Source organism: Puma concolor, chromosome B3, assembly GCF_028749965.1.
Source record: "Puma concolor isolate L17-30 chromosome B3, mPumCon1.1.hap2, whole genome shotgun sequence".
Classification (NCBI taxonomy): Eukaryota; Metazoa; Chordata; class Mammalia; order Carnivora; family Felidae; genus Puma; species Puma concolor.
Genome location: NC_141672.1, coordinates 6,358,726 through 6,374,764, shown reverse-complemented (window position 1 = coordinate 6,374,764; position 16,039 = coordinate 6,358,726). Strand labels below are relative to the sequence as shown.

General features: G+C 57.5%; 1 protein-coding gene across 3 annotated transcripts in view; it reads left to right on the top strand.

Moving 5' to 3' along the window:
* CYP46A1 (cytochrome P450 family 46 subfamily A member 1) overlaps positions 1-14,813 on the top strand; it is a 32,774-nt gene extending 17,961 nt beyond the window's left edge. For 2 of the 3 annotated variants that reach the window (XM_086708832.1, XM_086708834.1), the window contains exons 6-15: positions 2,228-2,366; positions 3,077-3,187; positions 4,042-4,192; positions 4,346-4,438; positions 6,396-6,468; positions 8,973-9,057; positions 9,499-9,609; positions 12,884-12,972; positions 13,795-13,861; positions 14,036-14,813. In XM_086708832.1, coding sequence (XP_086564958.1) covers positions 2,228-2,366; positions 3,077-3,187; positions 4,042-4,192; positions 4,346-4,438; positions 6,396-6,468; positions 8,973-9,057; positions 9,499-9,609; positions 12,884-12,972; positions 13,795-13,861; positions 14,036-14,203 — 1,087 coding nt within the window. In that variant the 3' untranslated portion in view covers positions 14,204-14,813. The remainder of the gene's footprint in view (positions 1-2,227; positions 2,367-3,076; positions 3,188-4,041; positions 4,193-4,345; positions 4,439-6,395; positions 6,469-8,972; positions 9,058-9,498; positions 9,610-12,883; positions 12,973-13,794; positions 13,862-14,035) is intronic. The other variant, XM_086708833.1, reaches the window with a different exon arrangement.
* The last annotated feature ends 1,226 nt before the right edge of the window (positions 14,814-16,039 follow it).

Here is a 16,039-nt window from a genome sequence, read left to right as displayed (position 1 = left end):
CCGACTTCAGCCAGGTCACGATCTCGCGGTCCGTGAGTTCGAGCCCCGCGTCAGGCTCTGGGCTGATGGCTCGGAGCCTGGAGCCTGTTTCCGATTCTGTGTCTCCCTCTCTCTCTGCCCCTCCCCCGTTCATGCTCTGTCTCTCTCTGTCCCAAAAATAAATAAACGTTGAAAAAAAAATTAAAACAAAAAAAAACAAAAAACAAACAAAACAAGGGGGTTGGGATTTTACCATACTACAAACACTCCAGCCCAACATTTTATATCTGTCACGTCCACAAGAGATTCAGTGGTAGTGTGACAGTCAGCCATGCGCCACCCAAACAGTCAACCTTTTCAAAAAAGACAACTACAAATAATCTCACGTATAAATATATACTTGCAAAACCATGTAAATGTCCTGGAGAAGTCGACTAGCTACGGAAGCATGTATAGGGGCTACTTGAGGCTTTAAGAGACATTTTCCTGGGAAAGTGGCTTTCGGGTATCCATCTGGAGAGCGGGCAGGTGTGTGAGTAGTAACAGGGCCTAGGGATGGAGGGTGGGAGGACAGAGACCCCCAGCCAGAGGGGACAGCATGTGCAAAGACCCTGAGGTGGGAAGGATCGTTGTGCTGCGGAGGCACTAAAAGGCCATGGTAACAGGAGACAGAGCTGCAGGTGGGCATCAACGTGACAAACTCCCTCTGTGTCCACGTAAGGATGTTCCCCACACTGTTCAGAGTGACAGGTGCCTTGGAGTGTTTTCGGTTGGCAAGGGACTGGAGCAGAGTGGTGCCTTCAGTAGAGGCCGCCGAGGGTGAACCCTGCAGGTGGCTGGGTGGGGGCTGGGCAGCAGTGAGCAAGAATGCTGGGGCCCCACGGAGCCGGGAGCCAGGGCAGGACCGGTGGACGGGTAATGAAGAGCGAATTTCTTTCCTGATTAAAAATTCCCCTTCCTCCCATTTTCTCTAAGAACCTCTTATTTGGAAACCATTTCAAATTTCTGAATAAGTTTCAAGAATAAGAATAGGACAAAGAGGGGCGTCTGGGTGGCTCCGTCAGTTAAGCATCTGACTCTTGGTTTTGGCTCAGGTTATGATCTCGCGGTTCGTGAGATCGAGTCCCATGTCGGGCTCTGCGCTGACAGCACGGAGCCTGCTTGGAATTCTCTCTCTGCCCCTCCCCTGCTCAAGCTCGTGCTCTCTGTCTCAAAATAAATAAATAAACTTAAAAACAATTAAAAAAAGAAAGAGGCGCCTGGGTGGCTCAGTCGGTTGAGCGTCCAACTTCGGCTCAGGTCATGATCTCGCGGTCCGTGAGTTTGAGCCCCACGTCAGGCTCTGTGCTGACAGCTCAGAGCCTGGAGCCTGCTTCAGATTCTGTGTCTCCCTCTCTCTCTGACCCTCCCCCGTTCACGCTCTATCTCTCTCTGTCTCAAAAGTAAATAAACGTTAAAAAAAATTAAAAAAAAAAAAAAAGAAAGAATAAGAGAAATAACACCCCCTACCCTTTACCCAGATTGGTAACATCAAAAATCACTTCTGATTACAAAAGCAACAGGTTTTCTTAGTAAAAGTTCAGAAACACGTAATGCACCAAGAAACAACCTCCCTTCTCTCCCTTCCTCGGGGTCACCATCTCTTGTGAGTTTGGAGCGTGTCCTTCCATACTTCTCCCTAGGCTCTGTGTTCGGGTGACGAGCCGGGGTAGCTGTCCCCGGGCCAGGAGTGCTGTGAGTAGGGAGTTCTGGGTCCGAGGACTCATTTCCATGCAGAGTTGGGGGCTGTGATTGCTCAGGGACAGGGAATGAATGAAATGGGAAAGCAGGCTGCAGGTGGCGACCGGGACAGGGCAGGTAAGGAGAGTGGGCGGTGGGAGCAGAGGGGTCCATGGCTGGGACCCCAGTGAGCCCGTCCTGAGCTGCAGGGGGCGCCCAGAGGCCTCTCTTCCCTTCCCACCCTGTGTCGCCTGGAGTCCCTCCACTGCCACGATCAATGGAGGTCAGAGTTGAGGGGCCCCGTGGCAAACGACCCGTGGAATCATCCAGGCAAAGGCAAAGGGACAGCGTTCGTCCTGAGGGGGATGGCGAAGCCCCAGGGCTTGGTTTGATGACTGCAACCCCAACCTGGGAGCCAGGCCTCAAGGGACGGCCACCTCCACTCTGCCCACTGGTCCCCCCACATAGAGGGGCCGCGGGATGACTGGGCTGGTCCTGGAGGCCCCTGACAGCTGCGCTGTTTCCCCAGCTCCCTGGTCAGCTTGATGGAAACGTTCAACGAGAAGGCGGAGCAGCTGGTGGAGATTCTGGAGGCCAAGGCAGATGGGCAGACCCCGGTGTCCATGCAGGACATGCTGACCTGCACCACCATGGACATCCTGGCCAAGGTGACCGGAGCACGGCGGGCCCCGGGAGGGGGCGGTGCCACCCGGGGCCCACCACTGCTCCTCCCTCTGTCTTCCCTTTCCTTGCGCTCGCCCTCCCTCCTGCTCCCCCAGCATCGGCCCCTCTCTGGGTGGGGAGCCCCCTGTCTCCTCGAACATTCGAGACCACAGCAACGAATGCGCTCTCCAGACGCCGGACGCCGAAAGGTGTGGGGACCGGCCTGTGTCTGGTCAGTGGCAGGAGCAGGATTGGGTCTCAGGGCTGCCTGGCTCCCGGCTCGAAGCCTACCTCCCCCTCGGCGCCTGCCCTGGGTCTGGCTTGGCTCTGCACCTGGCAGGCTCAGTGGTGGCCCAGGGACCCCCAACACGGTTAGGCAGCCCTGGCGGCTGGAGTACAGGCACAGTGAGTCATTGTCGCTCTACAGCTCGCTGGGAGGCTGGGTGCAGAGGGGCCACCAAGGAAGGCTGCATTTCAGGGCAAATGCATTTGTCATGGAAGGAAGCCAAGGGTGGTGGGGTGGCTACTGTGTGCCCCGTAGTCGTCACCGCATCCCACGGGGTTGGAGTCGTCGTGGGTCAGGGCCCATGCCGCCTGCACATGAACCCTTGGTGCAGGGCCTGGGTCTCTAGCTGAACGGCCCCAGGCTCCATGCTGGGTCTTCCAGTCTTCCCCCCCCCCCCCAGGGATGACCTCGGCCCCCTCTCTCCCCCAGGCAGCTTTTGGGATGGAGACAGGCATGCTGCTGGGCGCCCAGAAGCCTCTGTCCCGGAAGGTGAAACTGATCCTGGAGGGCATCACTGCATCTCGAAACACTCTGGCGAAGGTAACATCTCCACACCCCCTCTGAGGACCAGCCACCATAGCTCTGTGCTAATTTGCCAGAGCACCCCCTCCAGGGACCTTTTTCCAGAATGGGTTTGGAGTTCCGGTGTGACCCAAGTGACTTCCGCATCAGTTAGGATCTGCGTAGATCGCCGCAAGGAGAGACTCAAACTCAAGGTGGTTTGAGTAAATCAGGAGTCCGTCTTTCTCTCACGTAAAATGACCCTGAGGCAGGCAATCCAGGATGGCTGCGATAGCGCCCCAATGTCAGATGTTTGTGGAATTTTCTAGCTTTCTGTTCCACTGTCCCCAGCACATCACCTCATTGTTATTAAGATGGCTGCGGCAGCTCCAGCCATCACTTCCTTGTTCCAGGCATGAAGGAGGGAGAAGAGAGAAAGGTGGTACTCGAATGGATTCCCAGACAGATGCCCAGGGCCCTTTCCTGTTCCCTGGGACTTCAGCCTCTGGGCTTGGAGCCCCCTGATGCCACCCCATCTTTTTCAGCAGTTGATTCCCTCTGGCCGTGGCTTCCTCCTTCCACGCGGTCCTAGCCACCTGCCCCCTTCAGGGGTCCCTTGTTACTTTCCGGTGCGATGTGGCTCTTTCAAGGCATCTTTCCCATCCTATCTAGGGATTTGGAGCAGGAAGGGGAAGTCGATGCTTAGGCTCAGCCTGCCACCTTGGTCTAGTCTCCTTGGCTGCTTTATCTTTTCTAGAATTTTCTCACAATCTTCCTGCCTCCCAGCTTGCCAGTGCTGCTGTGGGTCTCTAAAGTCGTTTCGGAGCTGGGGGAGCGGGAGAGGGAGACGCGCGTGCTTGGTTGGCGCCCCGAGCGGGAGCTCTCTCGCTCAGTTCATGCCAGGGAAGTGGAAGAAACTGCGAGAGATCCGGGAAAGCGTTCGCTTCCTGCGCCAGGTTGGCAAGGACTGGGTCCAGCGCCGCCGGGAGGCCCTGAAGCGGGGGGAGGACGTCCCCGCCGACATCCTCACACAGATCCTCAAAGGTTCGAGGGCGCCCGCGGGGACCTTGGGAGGGCCGGGCATCAGGGTGCCACCCGTCAGGGTGACTGATCACCCCTGACTCCAGGTCTGGCTTCTGGGGACAAGGGCGTTTCGAGGGGCGCGAGTGTCACCCTGACACCCTCCTTGTCTTCCAGCTGAAGAGGGGGCCCAGGACGATGAGATCCTGCTGGACAACTTCGAGGACGATGAGATCCTGCTGGACAACTTCGTCACCTTCTTCATTGCTGGTTGGTAGCTCCAGTGGCGACCGGGGGCTCAGGGCTTTGCAGAAACGGTGGGAACCAGGCGTCTCCCAAACTCTGACTCTGGGAGATTTCTCGGGCTGTCTGAGCAGCAAAGTTCTGCTGCAGAATGGAGGTAGAGGAACAGAAGGCCTCTCTCTGCTCAAGGAGGTCCAGGAGGCCCCCTCGGCGGCCGCTGACCTGGCAACGCAGCTGGCAACCGTGACAGGTCGTGACACTGCCTTTTGGGGCTCAGGAGAGGTTGACCGTGTGCACTCAAGGCTCCATCCCGCTCAGAATTTGTGGGGCAGAGGCCTTTATTAGACCAGCGCAAAAAGACACCCCAAGCAACTTCATTCCTTTGCTCGTGAGCTATTTCTTGAGCATCTTTCTTTATCTAGAAAACTCCTCCTTCGGCGATCCCTTGAGTGCCTCCTCCTCCTCCGGGAAGCCCTCAGTGATTGCCCAACTGCATCGGGCTCCCAGTTCGGAGCTCTGCATGGTGCCCAGAGCTCTTCTCTGCCCCCAGGACTCACAGGGTTACTCCACGGACTTATCTGTGGCGATTCTAGAAGGTTCATCTTCCTCACCGGGTTGCATGCTCGGTGTAAGCCAGGGGTTATGCCCTGCTCCCTGTGTGTTCCCGGGGTCCAGTGCAGCACGGATGCGTACAGAGTGGATGAAATGAGTGAACAAATGCACGAACGCTGGGCACAAAAGACAGAGGCGGGCGGACAAGACGAGGGACAGTTCATGGTCTGAGGGTGGAGGTGGACAGACAGAATGAATTGGGGATTTTGCTGGCCAGTGGATTTTCGGAGGCGGGTGCATGCACCCCTGCAAGATGAAAGAGGAGGAAGGCTGTCCTGAGCGGGGATTGGGGGTGGAAGAGGGCCCTCCCAGTGTGGAGCACTGTGGGCACAGATACCCCGGGAGCCCCAGAGCGATGTCCGAGTTGGAGCAGGACTTCAGGGCACTGTTCCCTGCACTTGCCAAAATGCTCGCTGAACGGACAATGGCTGGCCTCATCCTGCAAGCCAGGAACCCAGCTGTTCCTCCTGGGATGTGGCTTCTCCACAGGCCGGCTCTGTGGCCTGGGCCTCAGTTTCCTCATCTCTAAAATGGGGGCCTGGAGGCGCTCCCCAGACTTCCCTCCAGAGCTCCAATGAGGGTTTAATGATCTCCCTCTAACCTCACGGCCCACCCCCTCACCTTGCATCCAGACACCATGGGGCGCAGGTGCGGGACGGCAGGCAGCCTCACTTCCCAGCACCTACTTACTGAAAGGTGTAGGCCCTGCTCTTGAGCCCAGGAGGCCCCGGGCCCCTTGGCTGGCGGTGGGTGCCACCTGGTAAAACCACTTACCCCTTCAGAGGAAATGCACGTAACTCAGGTGGTCCCCTCCCGGGCCAGCCGGGGGGCTTGGACTTGACCGGATGCTGCCAGAACTCAGAAGTGGCCTTCCCGCTCCTGCACACCCCCCTGCCGTCTCAGGGGAAGCCACCCACTGCTCTATTCCTCGAAGCTACAAGTACAACCTCTCCAGGCCTCAAGGGTGGCGCCCACCGCCTGGGGACAACACCGGCTGTGGGCTGGACTTGAGCCCCAGGTCCTATCCTGTGGCCTAAGAGACTCGACTCTCAGCCTCAGTTTTGTCTTCTACAAAATGGGATGAATACCCCTCCAGGCCAGGCAAAGCTCAAGGATGGTTGAAGGAAGGAGCTTTTAGAGTGTGAAATCCGGATGCGTGTGGGCAAATGCTGTTTATTGGACGACACTGGCTGGCACAGGGGACGTGGACGGGGGCAGCCAGTCTCCTTCATCTCTGTATACCCGGCTCAGCTGCAGGGTGCAGAAGTGAGGGCCTGAACTGCCACCACGGGCTCAGGGACTCAGAGGCGGGTGGGCTGGGCCAGCAGCAGCCCCGCAGTCCCGTGTGGAGCCCCACTCTCCTTTCCCGCAGGCCACGAGACCTCTGCCAATCATCTGGCATTCACGGTGATGGAGCTGTCTCGCCAGCCTGAGATCTTGGCAAGGTATGGAGCGGGGAGGCTCGGGGGGTGGGGATAGTGACTCCCCTTGAAGCTGGTGAAGGGATTGTCTGATGTCTTGTTCCTGGAAGACAACCTGCTCCGGCCCCCCACGGCCGAGCCTCCTCCAATGTGTCCTGCTTCTCTTCACCCCAGGCCCTTTGCACATGCCAGTCCCTCTTCCGGACGCTCCTCTCCCTGCTTTTCTCCTGGAGAACTCTGTCCACACCCGCAGAAGCCTTCTCATGCCCCTAAAGTAGCCATTCTGCGTTTTCCCCTCCCAGGCTCCTCCCAGCTCGTGAATGCATTTCCTCCTGGGACCATTTGCTTGGAGTCTATTTTGGTCATGAAACTAGAAGCGAGGGACCGTGGTTCTTTTTCCCTCCCCATGCTGCGTTCAGCGCCTGGCCGGCACTGAGGACCCAGCAGAAGTCCAACTAAGTGCTGTAGGAGGGCTTGTCCTCAGCTGGCAAGACAGAGGAGGGGTGCCTGGGAAATGGCATTTGAGCTGGGCCACTGGTTTCCTTGAAGACAAACAGTGAAAGCACTCGAAAAGCCCCAACAAGCATGGGGGTGGGAGCTCGGGATGGGGGGCGAGCCTTGATTACCCTTCTTAATCAGCAGCACACAAGGGCGGAGGTGAACGGTCGCTTCAGAATATAAAATAGTTGATTGGGGTTTTAAATACATATATTACAGTAAGGTGGTCATTACAAAAGTTTGGAAAAAGCCAAAACGTTGAAATAATAATAATAATAATAATATAGTAATAATTCCACCACAGAGCCCCACCCCCGGGAGGCAGTTCACGATCAACTACTGAATTTCACCGCGTATTTTATCACATCACCTCTTCTCCCAGTCCACTCTTTTTTTTATATTGTCGACACACACACACACACACACACACACACACAAAACTTGCCATTTTGACCATTTTTTAAAAACATTTTTGCCTGATGACCCCAATAATTTTTTGTAAGGTCATGTGTCCCCTCACCTTTTATCTTATTTTTTAACAAAGTTTATTTATTTATTTTGAGAGAGAGAGGGAGGAGCAGAGAGAAGGAGGGAGAATCTCAAGTAGGTTCCGCATGGTCAGCACAGAGCCCAACGCGGGGCTCGATCTGACGGTTCGTGAGATCATGACGTGAGCCGAAATCAAGAGTCAGACGCTGAACCGACTGAGTCACCCAGGCGCCCCTATTCTGATCATTTAAGAAATTATTTTTATTGTTTATTTTTGAAAGAGATTGCAAGTAGGAAGGGGCAGAGAGAGAGGGAGACAGATCCGAAGCAGGCTCCAGGCCGTGAGCTGTCCGCACGGATCCCGACGCGGGGCTCGAGCTCACAAACCGTGAGATCACAACCTGAGCCGAAGTCGGACGCTGAACCGACTGAGCCACCCGGGCATCTCTCTTCTGGCCATTTTTAAGCGCACAGTTCGGTGGCGTCACGGTGCTCTGCAGTCATCGCCACCCCCATCCCAGAACCTTCCATCACTGCCAACTGAAACTGTCCCCGTGAAACACCAGCCCCCCACCCCTGGGGACACCCCCCCTGCCGCCCCCGCCATACTCCTCTCTGTCTCTCCGGATTTAACTCCTCGAGGGACCTCAGGTAATTGGAATCATTCGGTAATTGACCTTTCCGTCTGACTTGTGTCACTTAGCATAATGTCTCCAAGGTTCATCCAGCAGGTGTCAGAACTTCCTTCCTTTTTAAGGCTGAATAGCGGTCCATTGTCCGGATGCCCCACGTTTTGTTCCCCGATGCGGCTGTTGAGGGTCGCTCGGGTGGCTTCCACCCTTTGACTCCTGTGAATAACGCTGCCACGAGCTTGGGTGTGCAAGTATCTGTGAGAACTTGGGTGTGCGAGTATCTGTGGGAGCCTGCTTTCGCTGTGGTGGCTTATAGACCTCCAGAGAAATTGCTGGAGCGCATGCTAATTCCCCATTTCGGTTTCTGCACACCGTTTTACATTGCCACCAAGGGGACACGAGGGCGATGCTTTCTGCACATCCTTGCCAACACCTGTGACTTTCCGCCTCTGGATTACAGCCTTCCGAACGGGCGTGAAGTGGTCCGAATCCACTCTCGGGCCTGCGTCCGAGCCTCACCGCGCACATCGTAAGGCTCGCTCGGCCGGCGTCCCCGCGAGGCTTATTCTGTTTCCGGCTGTCGGCTGCCGTGAACCAGGCTGCGATGCACTTCTCTGTGCAAAGACCTTGTTCTGTGCATTTATTGCCTGCGGCCGGTTCCGAGCGGCGAACAGGGAGGGGGGAGACTGTAAGGCCCTGGAACAGAATTCCCAACTGCTTGGGCATCTTGCTTTGGACGTGATGGTTCCTGGATGTCTTCAACGATGAAGCCGGGGGCCGTGGGAGGAGGGTTGGGGGGGAGGGGAGCTCCGGGCCCCTCTCTTCGCGCTTCCTTCCCCTCCTCCTTCTAAAGACTAATAGGGGGCAGTCGCTCCGTGGGGACGAGCTTGTCTTTGTCTGACCCGACAGGCTGCAGGCCGAGGTGGACGAGGTCATCGGTTCTAAGAGGCACCTTGACTGTGACGACCTGGGGAGGCTGCAGTATCTGTCCCAGGTGTGGGGGCAGGAGAGAAGCTTCTGGGCACGTGTGGGTGGTTCGTCAAGCCAGGCCTGCTGCCCCCCTGAACCATTTCCCGTGGGTGTTCTCTAACTTCACCGCCCGTGAGAACGTCCCTGCAGACTGAAAATCATTCCCGTGAGCACCTGCCCCAGACCAATGACATCAGAGTCGCTGGGGCGGGACCGGGCTCTGGTGCTGTAGTTCGGCCAGAGCCCGGAACCTCCTTCTCCTTTGGGGCCTCAGTTCCTCCTTCCGCGACAGCAGGGGTTGGACAAGAACCTGAGGCTAACTTTGCAGGGGGTCTGGGACCCAGTCCTGGACGTGGGTGCGCAGTCAGCACTGCGAGCGGGAGCAAGGGTGGGTCTGGGGCACGCCGCCGGCACGTTCTGTGGGGTCTCTGACGTCGCTCCTTGTCTCCCCACGTGGCTCCTGTAGGTTCTCAAAGAGTCGCTGAGGCTGTACCCGCCAGCGTGGGGCACCTTTCGCCTGCTGGAGGAGGAGACCTTGATCGACGGGGTCCGAGTCCCCGGCAACACCCCGCTCCTGGTGCGTACGGGCCCTCTCTGCCCTCCTCCGGGGTGGCCAAGCCCTGAGGTCGGGACATCCGTGGCCCCGTTGTCGCCACTGGGATCTGTCATGAGCTTCACCGTAACCGCGTGAGGACTTTCTTCCTTTTCACCCTGTCCAGTGTGAGGTTACAGCAGGCGATTCTGGAAGGGAGGCGCCCTGTGTACATCTGAGGGTGCTGAGGCTCAGAGAGGTTGGGTCACTTTCCTGAGGTCACACAGCCGGCAGGCAGTGCCCCGTTTCACAGCTGACCCCTCTCCCGCCTCCCCCCACGGAGGGTGACTATTCTCCCCCGCCTCTCCTTTACTGGCCGTTTACACGCTCACTCATTTGTTCCCTCATCAGGTGTCCCTTCATGCACCATGACCTCTCAGAAACCCACCCCCAAACTAGAACTGTGTCACTATCCTGCTTCCCTATGGAAGCAACCACTGTCCTGAATTTTGTGCTTACTAACCTCTCGCCTTTCCGTGTGTGTGTGTGTGTGTGTGTGTGTGTGTGGACACGTGTCCATCCACACGATAATATGTCCTGGGATTGCTTTGGGACGGCGGGCCCTCACTTCTCTGCCGTGTGTAGACTGCCACCCCATTATCCATTCTGGGTCAGCAGGCATCTCTGGGGGCTGCCCGATTCCCTGCTCTCCCAAGCACCACGGCTGCCACTCCTGCCTGTGTGGCGGACGCACTGTGCACACGGTGGCACGAGGGCTGGGTTGTGGGGCATCTCAACGTTTGACTCGGTAAACTAGGGCCAAAGTGGTTTCCGGAACACCCATGCCAACCCAGACGCCCACTAGCTCTGTTCCTTATCCTCCCCAACGCCGACTGTGGTCTGGCTTCTTGGTTTTGCCAATCAAATAAGCGCAGGGAAGGTGTTTCCCTGTGGTCTTGATTTGCAGTTTCCTGGTTACTAGTGAGGCTTGCGGCGCTGTTATCAACGCTGTGCAGAGCTCTCTGTAAAAGTTCATTTAAACAAATTTTTTTTAATGTTTATCTATTTCTGAGAGAGACAGTGCAAGGGGGGGGGGGGCAGAGAAATCGAGAGGGAGACATATAATCCAAAGCAGGCTCCAGGCTCCAAGCTGTCAGCACGGAGCCTGATGCGGGGCTCAAACTCATGAATCATGAGATCGTGACCTGAGCCGAAGTCGGACGCTTAACCGGCTGAGTCTCCCCGGTGCCCCCATCTCTGTAAAAATTCATATATTAATCCTTTGTCAGGTATGCGTGTTGCAAATGTCATCTTTAGACTTGTGGCCTCTCTTTGTTAAAGTGTTTTTCATGATCCAAAGTTCTTAATATTTCAGGGGTCTGTTCTCTTGTTTTGTCTTAGGGAACCCCACCCCCACCCCATCATGAGCTCAGCATAGTCACTTACATCATCTTCTGGCAATATCACAATTTTCTTTTTCAAGTTAAGTCCCTATCTACGTGGAACTGAATTTGTGTATAGCGTGAGGTAGGGATCTGTATTCGTTTTCTGGGGCTGCTATTACAAAGCACCACAGAAGGGGGCGCTTCGCAGTGGAAATGTACTGTCTCACAGTCCTGGAGGCTGGGAGTCCAAGATCAAGGTGTCTGCAAGGCTGATTTCTCCTGAGGCCCCTCTCCTTGGCTTGTAGATGGTCGCCTTCTTGCCTGTCCTCACAGGGTATCTCCTCTGTGTGCGTCTGTGTCCTAATCTCCTCTTCTCATAAGGACACCAGTCATCCTGGAGTAGGGTCCACCCCAATGACTTCATTATAACTTGCCACTTTTTAATTTTTTTTTAAATTAAAAAAATTTTTTTTTGAGAGAGAGAGACACACACACAGAGAATCTGAAGCAGACTCCAGGCTCTGAGCTGTCAGCACAGAGCCAGCCACAGGGCTCGACCTCATGAAACATGAGATCATGACCTGAGCCGAAGTCGGATGCTTAACCCACTGAGCCTTCCAGGTGCCCCGATTGTCGCTTTAAAGAGACTATCTCCAAATACAGTCACATTCTGTGGCTAAGACTTTAAGATAAGGATTTTAGAGGGACAAAATTCAGCCTTCCCCAAGACCTGAAATTTACTTTTACAGAGGAAAACATGTTCTGGTTCTATCTATTGGGCAGCCCTCTCCCCCCTCGAAGCCCTGGCTTTCCCAGGGCTCGGCCATGCCTTCTCCAGCACGTATCAAAGCTTCATGATGTGTGGGTCTTTATTCTGTGTATCTGCTCTTTTTTTTTTTTTTTTTTCTAACACCCCAGCACCAATACCACCTGCCTGAATGACCCAGGTGGTGGTTTAGAATGCCTTTATATCTGGCTGAGCAGGCGGGTAGCCATGTGGGCCTTGAGTGGGCAGATCCCAGCTCCAATCCCACCCCGCTCTGGCAGGCTGGCTCACCTCTGGGCCTCAGTGCCCTCCTCATAAGCTGGGGTGATGATACCTGAGTCACAGTTTACTGAGACGAGTTGAAGAACAATGGTCATCACATGTCTGGTAAATATCCCTGGCACACAGTAGGTGCCCTTTGCTGACCTCGGACACCTCTCCACCTTATTATGCTCCCACGGTTCCGGGCCCTTCCTCCGCTCTGGCTGCCCTATACTCTCAGCCCAGAGAACCAGCGGCAGAGTGGGCCCAGGGAACTCTTTGGTGCAGGAGTAATGAGACCGAGGTCGGCACCCAGGGCACCAGTTATAGGGGGCACGTATGGCCCACAGAGGCCAGGGTCACAGAACACTGCCCTCAGTCGGGAGGCAACTTGGCGCGTATCATAAGGCCAGTGGGGCCTGCAGCTCCTTTGCCTCCCCCCTCTTCCCCCCGCCCCAACCCCGCCGCAGAAACAACCTTGTGCTGAAAAGGAACTTTGAATGACAGCTTTTAGAGATCTTGAGGAAGATGCTCTCGAAGCAGACCTGAGTTTGAATCTGTTTTGCCACTTACTTGCCCAGTGACTTCAGGCAAGCCACGAACCTCTCTCTGAGCCTCAGCTTTCCCATCTGTAAAATACGGATAACTGTAGGCCCCCTGTAGCACGGGACCAAGCATAGGATGAGATACACACCCAGCTGGTCCTTGTTGGCACACTGGGCTGTCCCTTCCCTTGTCTTAGACACTTGCCAGGAGCCAGGGGAATCCCACACTGGCCCGGATGGGTGGGTGGAGTAGAGGGGGGCCACTCTGCTCCTGGTGGCCCCGTTGGGTGACCACAGTGGATCCGGGAGGTGTGAGGGTGCCTATCCTTGGAACCAGAGACAAGCAGTTCCTCCCCCTGCAGTTCAGCACCTACGTCATGGGGCGTATGGACACATACTTTGAGGACCCACTGACTTTCAACCCCGATCGCTTCAGCCCCAAAGCACCGAAGTAAGTCCCTCTTCAAGCTGTGTGCGAGTGGAGGCCTGGTGGGAGAAGGATGGTCCCAGTGACCTGCGGGCTGGACCGCCTATGACCCCTGAGCCCACATGGCCTTCCAGATCACTGTGAGGAAGTTGCCATCCCCACTCCGCCCCCTTTTGTGGGGAGGAAATCACAGCTCAGAGAGGTAAGGTAACTTGCCCAAAGATGCACAGTCGGTAGCTGCAGAGCTGGGGTCGGAGCCCAGCTCGGACTGGTTTTAACACCCAGACTTATAACCAGTCCCTTATATTGGGAAGCTCTGGGACTCAGGCCAGGGGCTGCACCTCCCCCTGCCTTGATGGTCCTGAGAAATGGGAACACTGATGGCTCCCCCTGAAGGCTGCGTTGGGGGCAAATGCCTTAAACTACAGTGGGACGTGGCGGGGGGGGGGGGGGGGGGGGGGGGGAGCCAGGCCCCAGGGACCGACCACCTGCATCCAGACCCAGCCTCTGCCCAGAACTGGACGTGTGACGGGCCAAGTATAGAAGTGGCAGAGAAGCCGGGGTGGGGGTGGGGGTGGGGGTGGGGGTGGGGTGTTGCTTTGGCTCTCCGAGCCCCAGTCCCTCCAGCTGTGAACTGGGGATAATAACAGCTCCTTCTGGAAAGCGCCAGAGGAGGATAAAATGACAAAACGCTGACGCAGAGCGACAGAGCCAGCCCTGGATGTGTTCAGTGGGTGCAAAACCCAGTCGTGGCCCCAAGCCACGCATCCGCAAGGGACGGGTTTGTCACCCGCCGGGGCAGGGCTGTCACGGGGCCGCCTCCTCCTGACAGCCCTCTCCCCGCAGGCCGAGGTTCACCTACTTCCCCTTCTCTCTGGGCCCCCGCTCCTGCATCGGACAGCAGTTTGCTCAGGTAGGAGGCCAGGGCTGGGTGGGGTCTCACCCCGGGGCCAGGAGGCCTGGCAGAGCCGGGCTCGGGGACCGGGGGCGGGGCGCCGGGGTGGGGGAGGGCCGGGCCAGCCGGGGCCCCGCCCACCGGCTGCCTCCCGGCCGCCTGCCTCCCGCCCCTCCCCACCTCTGCACGCAGATGGAGGTGAAGGTGGTCATGGCCAAGCTGCTGCAGAGGCTCGAGTTCCGGCTGGTGCCTGGACAGCGATACGGGCTGCAGGAGCAGGCCACGCTCAAGCCGCTCGACCCTGTGCTGTGCACTCTGCGGCCCCGGGGCTGGCAGCCCGCACCCCCGCCGCCCTGCTGAGCGGGCCTGGGGTGGATGGGACTCCTCTGGCAAGGGCCGCACCCACACTCCTCTGCAACCCCGCTGCCATCCACCCTGTTCTCCTGTCCCCTTCCTCAGGGGCACCCTCCATGCTGGCTCCCAGCGGGCCCCCCTGCCAATCACCACCTGCTTTCCTCCTCCCCCCTCCCCCCTCCCCCTTAAGCTCCCCGTCCAGTGCTAACTCCACGCCCTTCCTGGACCGCCCCCCCCCCCCGCCGCCCCTGAATCTAACTTCCAGCTGCGCCCCAGATGTGCTATCTCTTACCCCCACCTCCCTGCACAGGCCACTCCCCCTGCCACACACCCTAACTCTTGCTCACTTCCTAAAACCCTCTTCAGGTGTCACCTCTTCCAGGAAGCCCTCCCTGCCACCCCCGGCGGGGCCAGGGGCCCCTCCTCTGTGCTCCCTTGGTCACCTGTGCTACCTCTAACACCACACTGACCACACTGTATTGTGAGTGTCCTTTGATGTGACCAGCTGCCCTGCCAGGCTGTGAGTGCCTCGTGGGCCAGGTCTGTGTATGATTCGTCTCCGAGCCGCCCTGGCCTGGCACAGAGCCGATGCTCAAATAAATATGTGTTGACTGCATGAATGAATGGCCGGACCGGGCCAGAGCGCTCTGGCCTCAGTTTGCTCATCTGTAAAATGAGAGCAATATCGAGGCTGGTCTAAGGGCTAGTGCAGCTCCGGAAGCTTCCCTTGAAGGTGCCCAGATGGTGCCGTCTCGGGAGAAGGCCGCCCAGGTTACCAGGAGGGCTCTATGTTAGTAGAAGCCAGTTCCCTGTGTTATGTGCAAGGCCATGTTCCTGGGTGTGGTGTGAGGTTGGGATTACAGACGGGGTTTTGAGAGAGCTCGATCTGACAGGGTCGGGGCCCTGGGGCCCGTGTGGTCTAGTCTACTCCCAACAAGGGTGCTGGGGCCCCCAGAGGGCCTCTCACACAGGCCAGAGCCCCCGGGACCTCTCTTGGGGACCGCTTGGTGGACCTGGACGCCCGGCCTCACCCCTGCTGGCTTCCTCTGCACCTTCTGGCACAATGCTTCCCCTCCCGACCTGGTCGGGGGAGGCCTGTGGGCCCAGCCCCAGGAGGTGAGACTGGGGAACCCCGACAGTGGCAGGTGGGTGAAGGTGCCCTTCTTTCCTCCCCCGGGGCCTAGAGGTGGCCAAGGGCAATAGGTACTGGGCCAGCCATGTCCTCTGGGCCCATCCGAGGAAAAGGACCCTCTGAGTTTCTCCCTCAGTACTTGGGAGCCTGTCTTCCTGCAGAGAAAACAACACGCCTATGCCCACTGCCTGGGGCAAATGCCCTGGAAAGGTCAGCTCTCCATAGCAGGAGGGGAATGGAATGGAGTTGGGCCAGCCCTCGCTTTGCCTCAGCTCCTCCTCAGTCCTTGAGCAGTCTGGAGCTGAGGGACCTTCCGATTTAGCAGAAGAGGAAGCTGAGGCTCAGGGGAGGAAGTGACAGGCTCAGGGAGGTGGGGATACTGAGCCCGTTCCTCTCCCCAGCCCAGGTGGGTCAAGGGAACTGGCGTCTGCAGTCTGTCCTGAGCCTCTGGGCAGAGCGCCCAGCCTCCAGGATGCCTCTGTGGCCGCAGGTTCCTTGTAGAGTGAGAGTCCCGCTCCCCTAGCTCTCTGCCCAAACCGAGCACTGGGTGGGGGGCCTCGATCGAACTACACTCCCACCCTCCCTCCCCTTTCCAATCCCATGTCTGGGCGGGGGAGGGGGCTCAGAATGTCCCGTGGCTCTCAGAACGAGTGTGCCTGGGCTCTGCCTCCAGCTGTGTGGCCAAACCCGCCCCTTGATGGTCTCTGCCC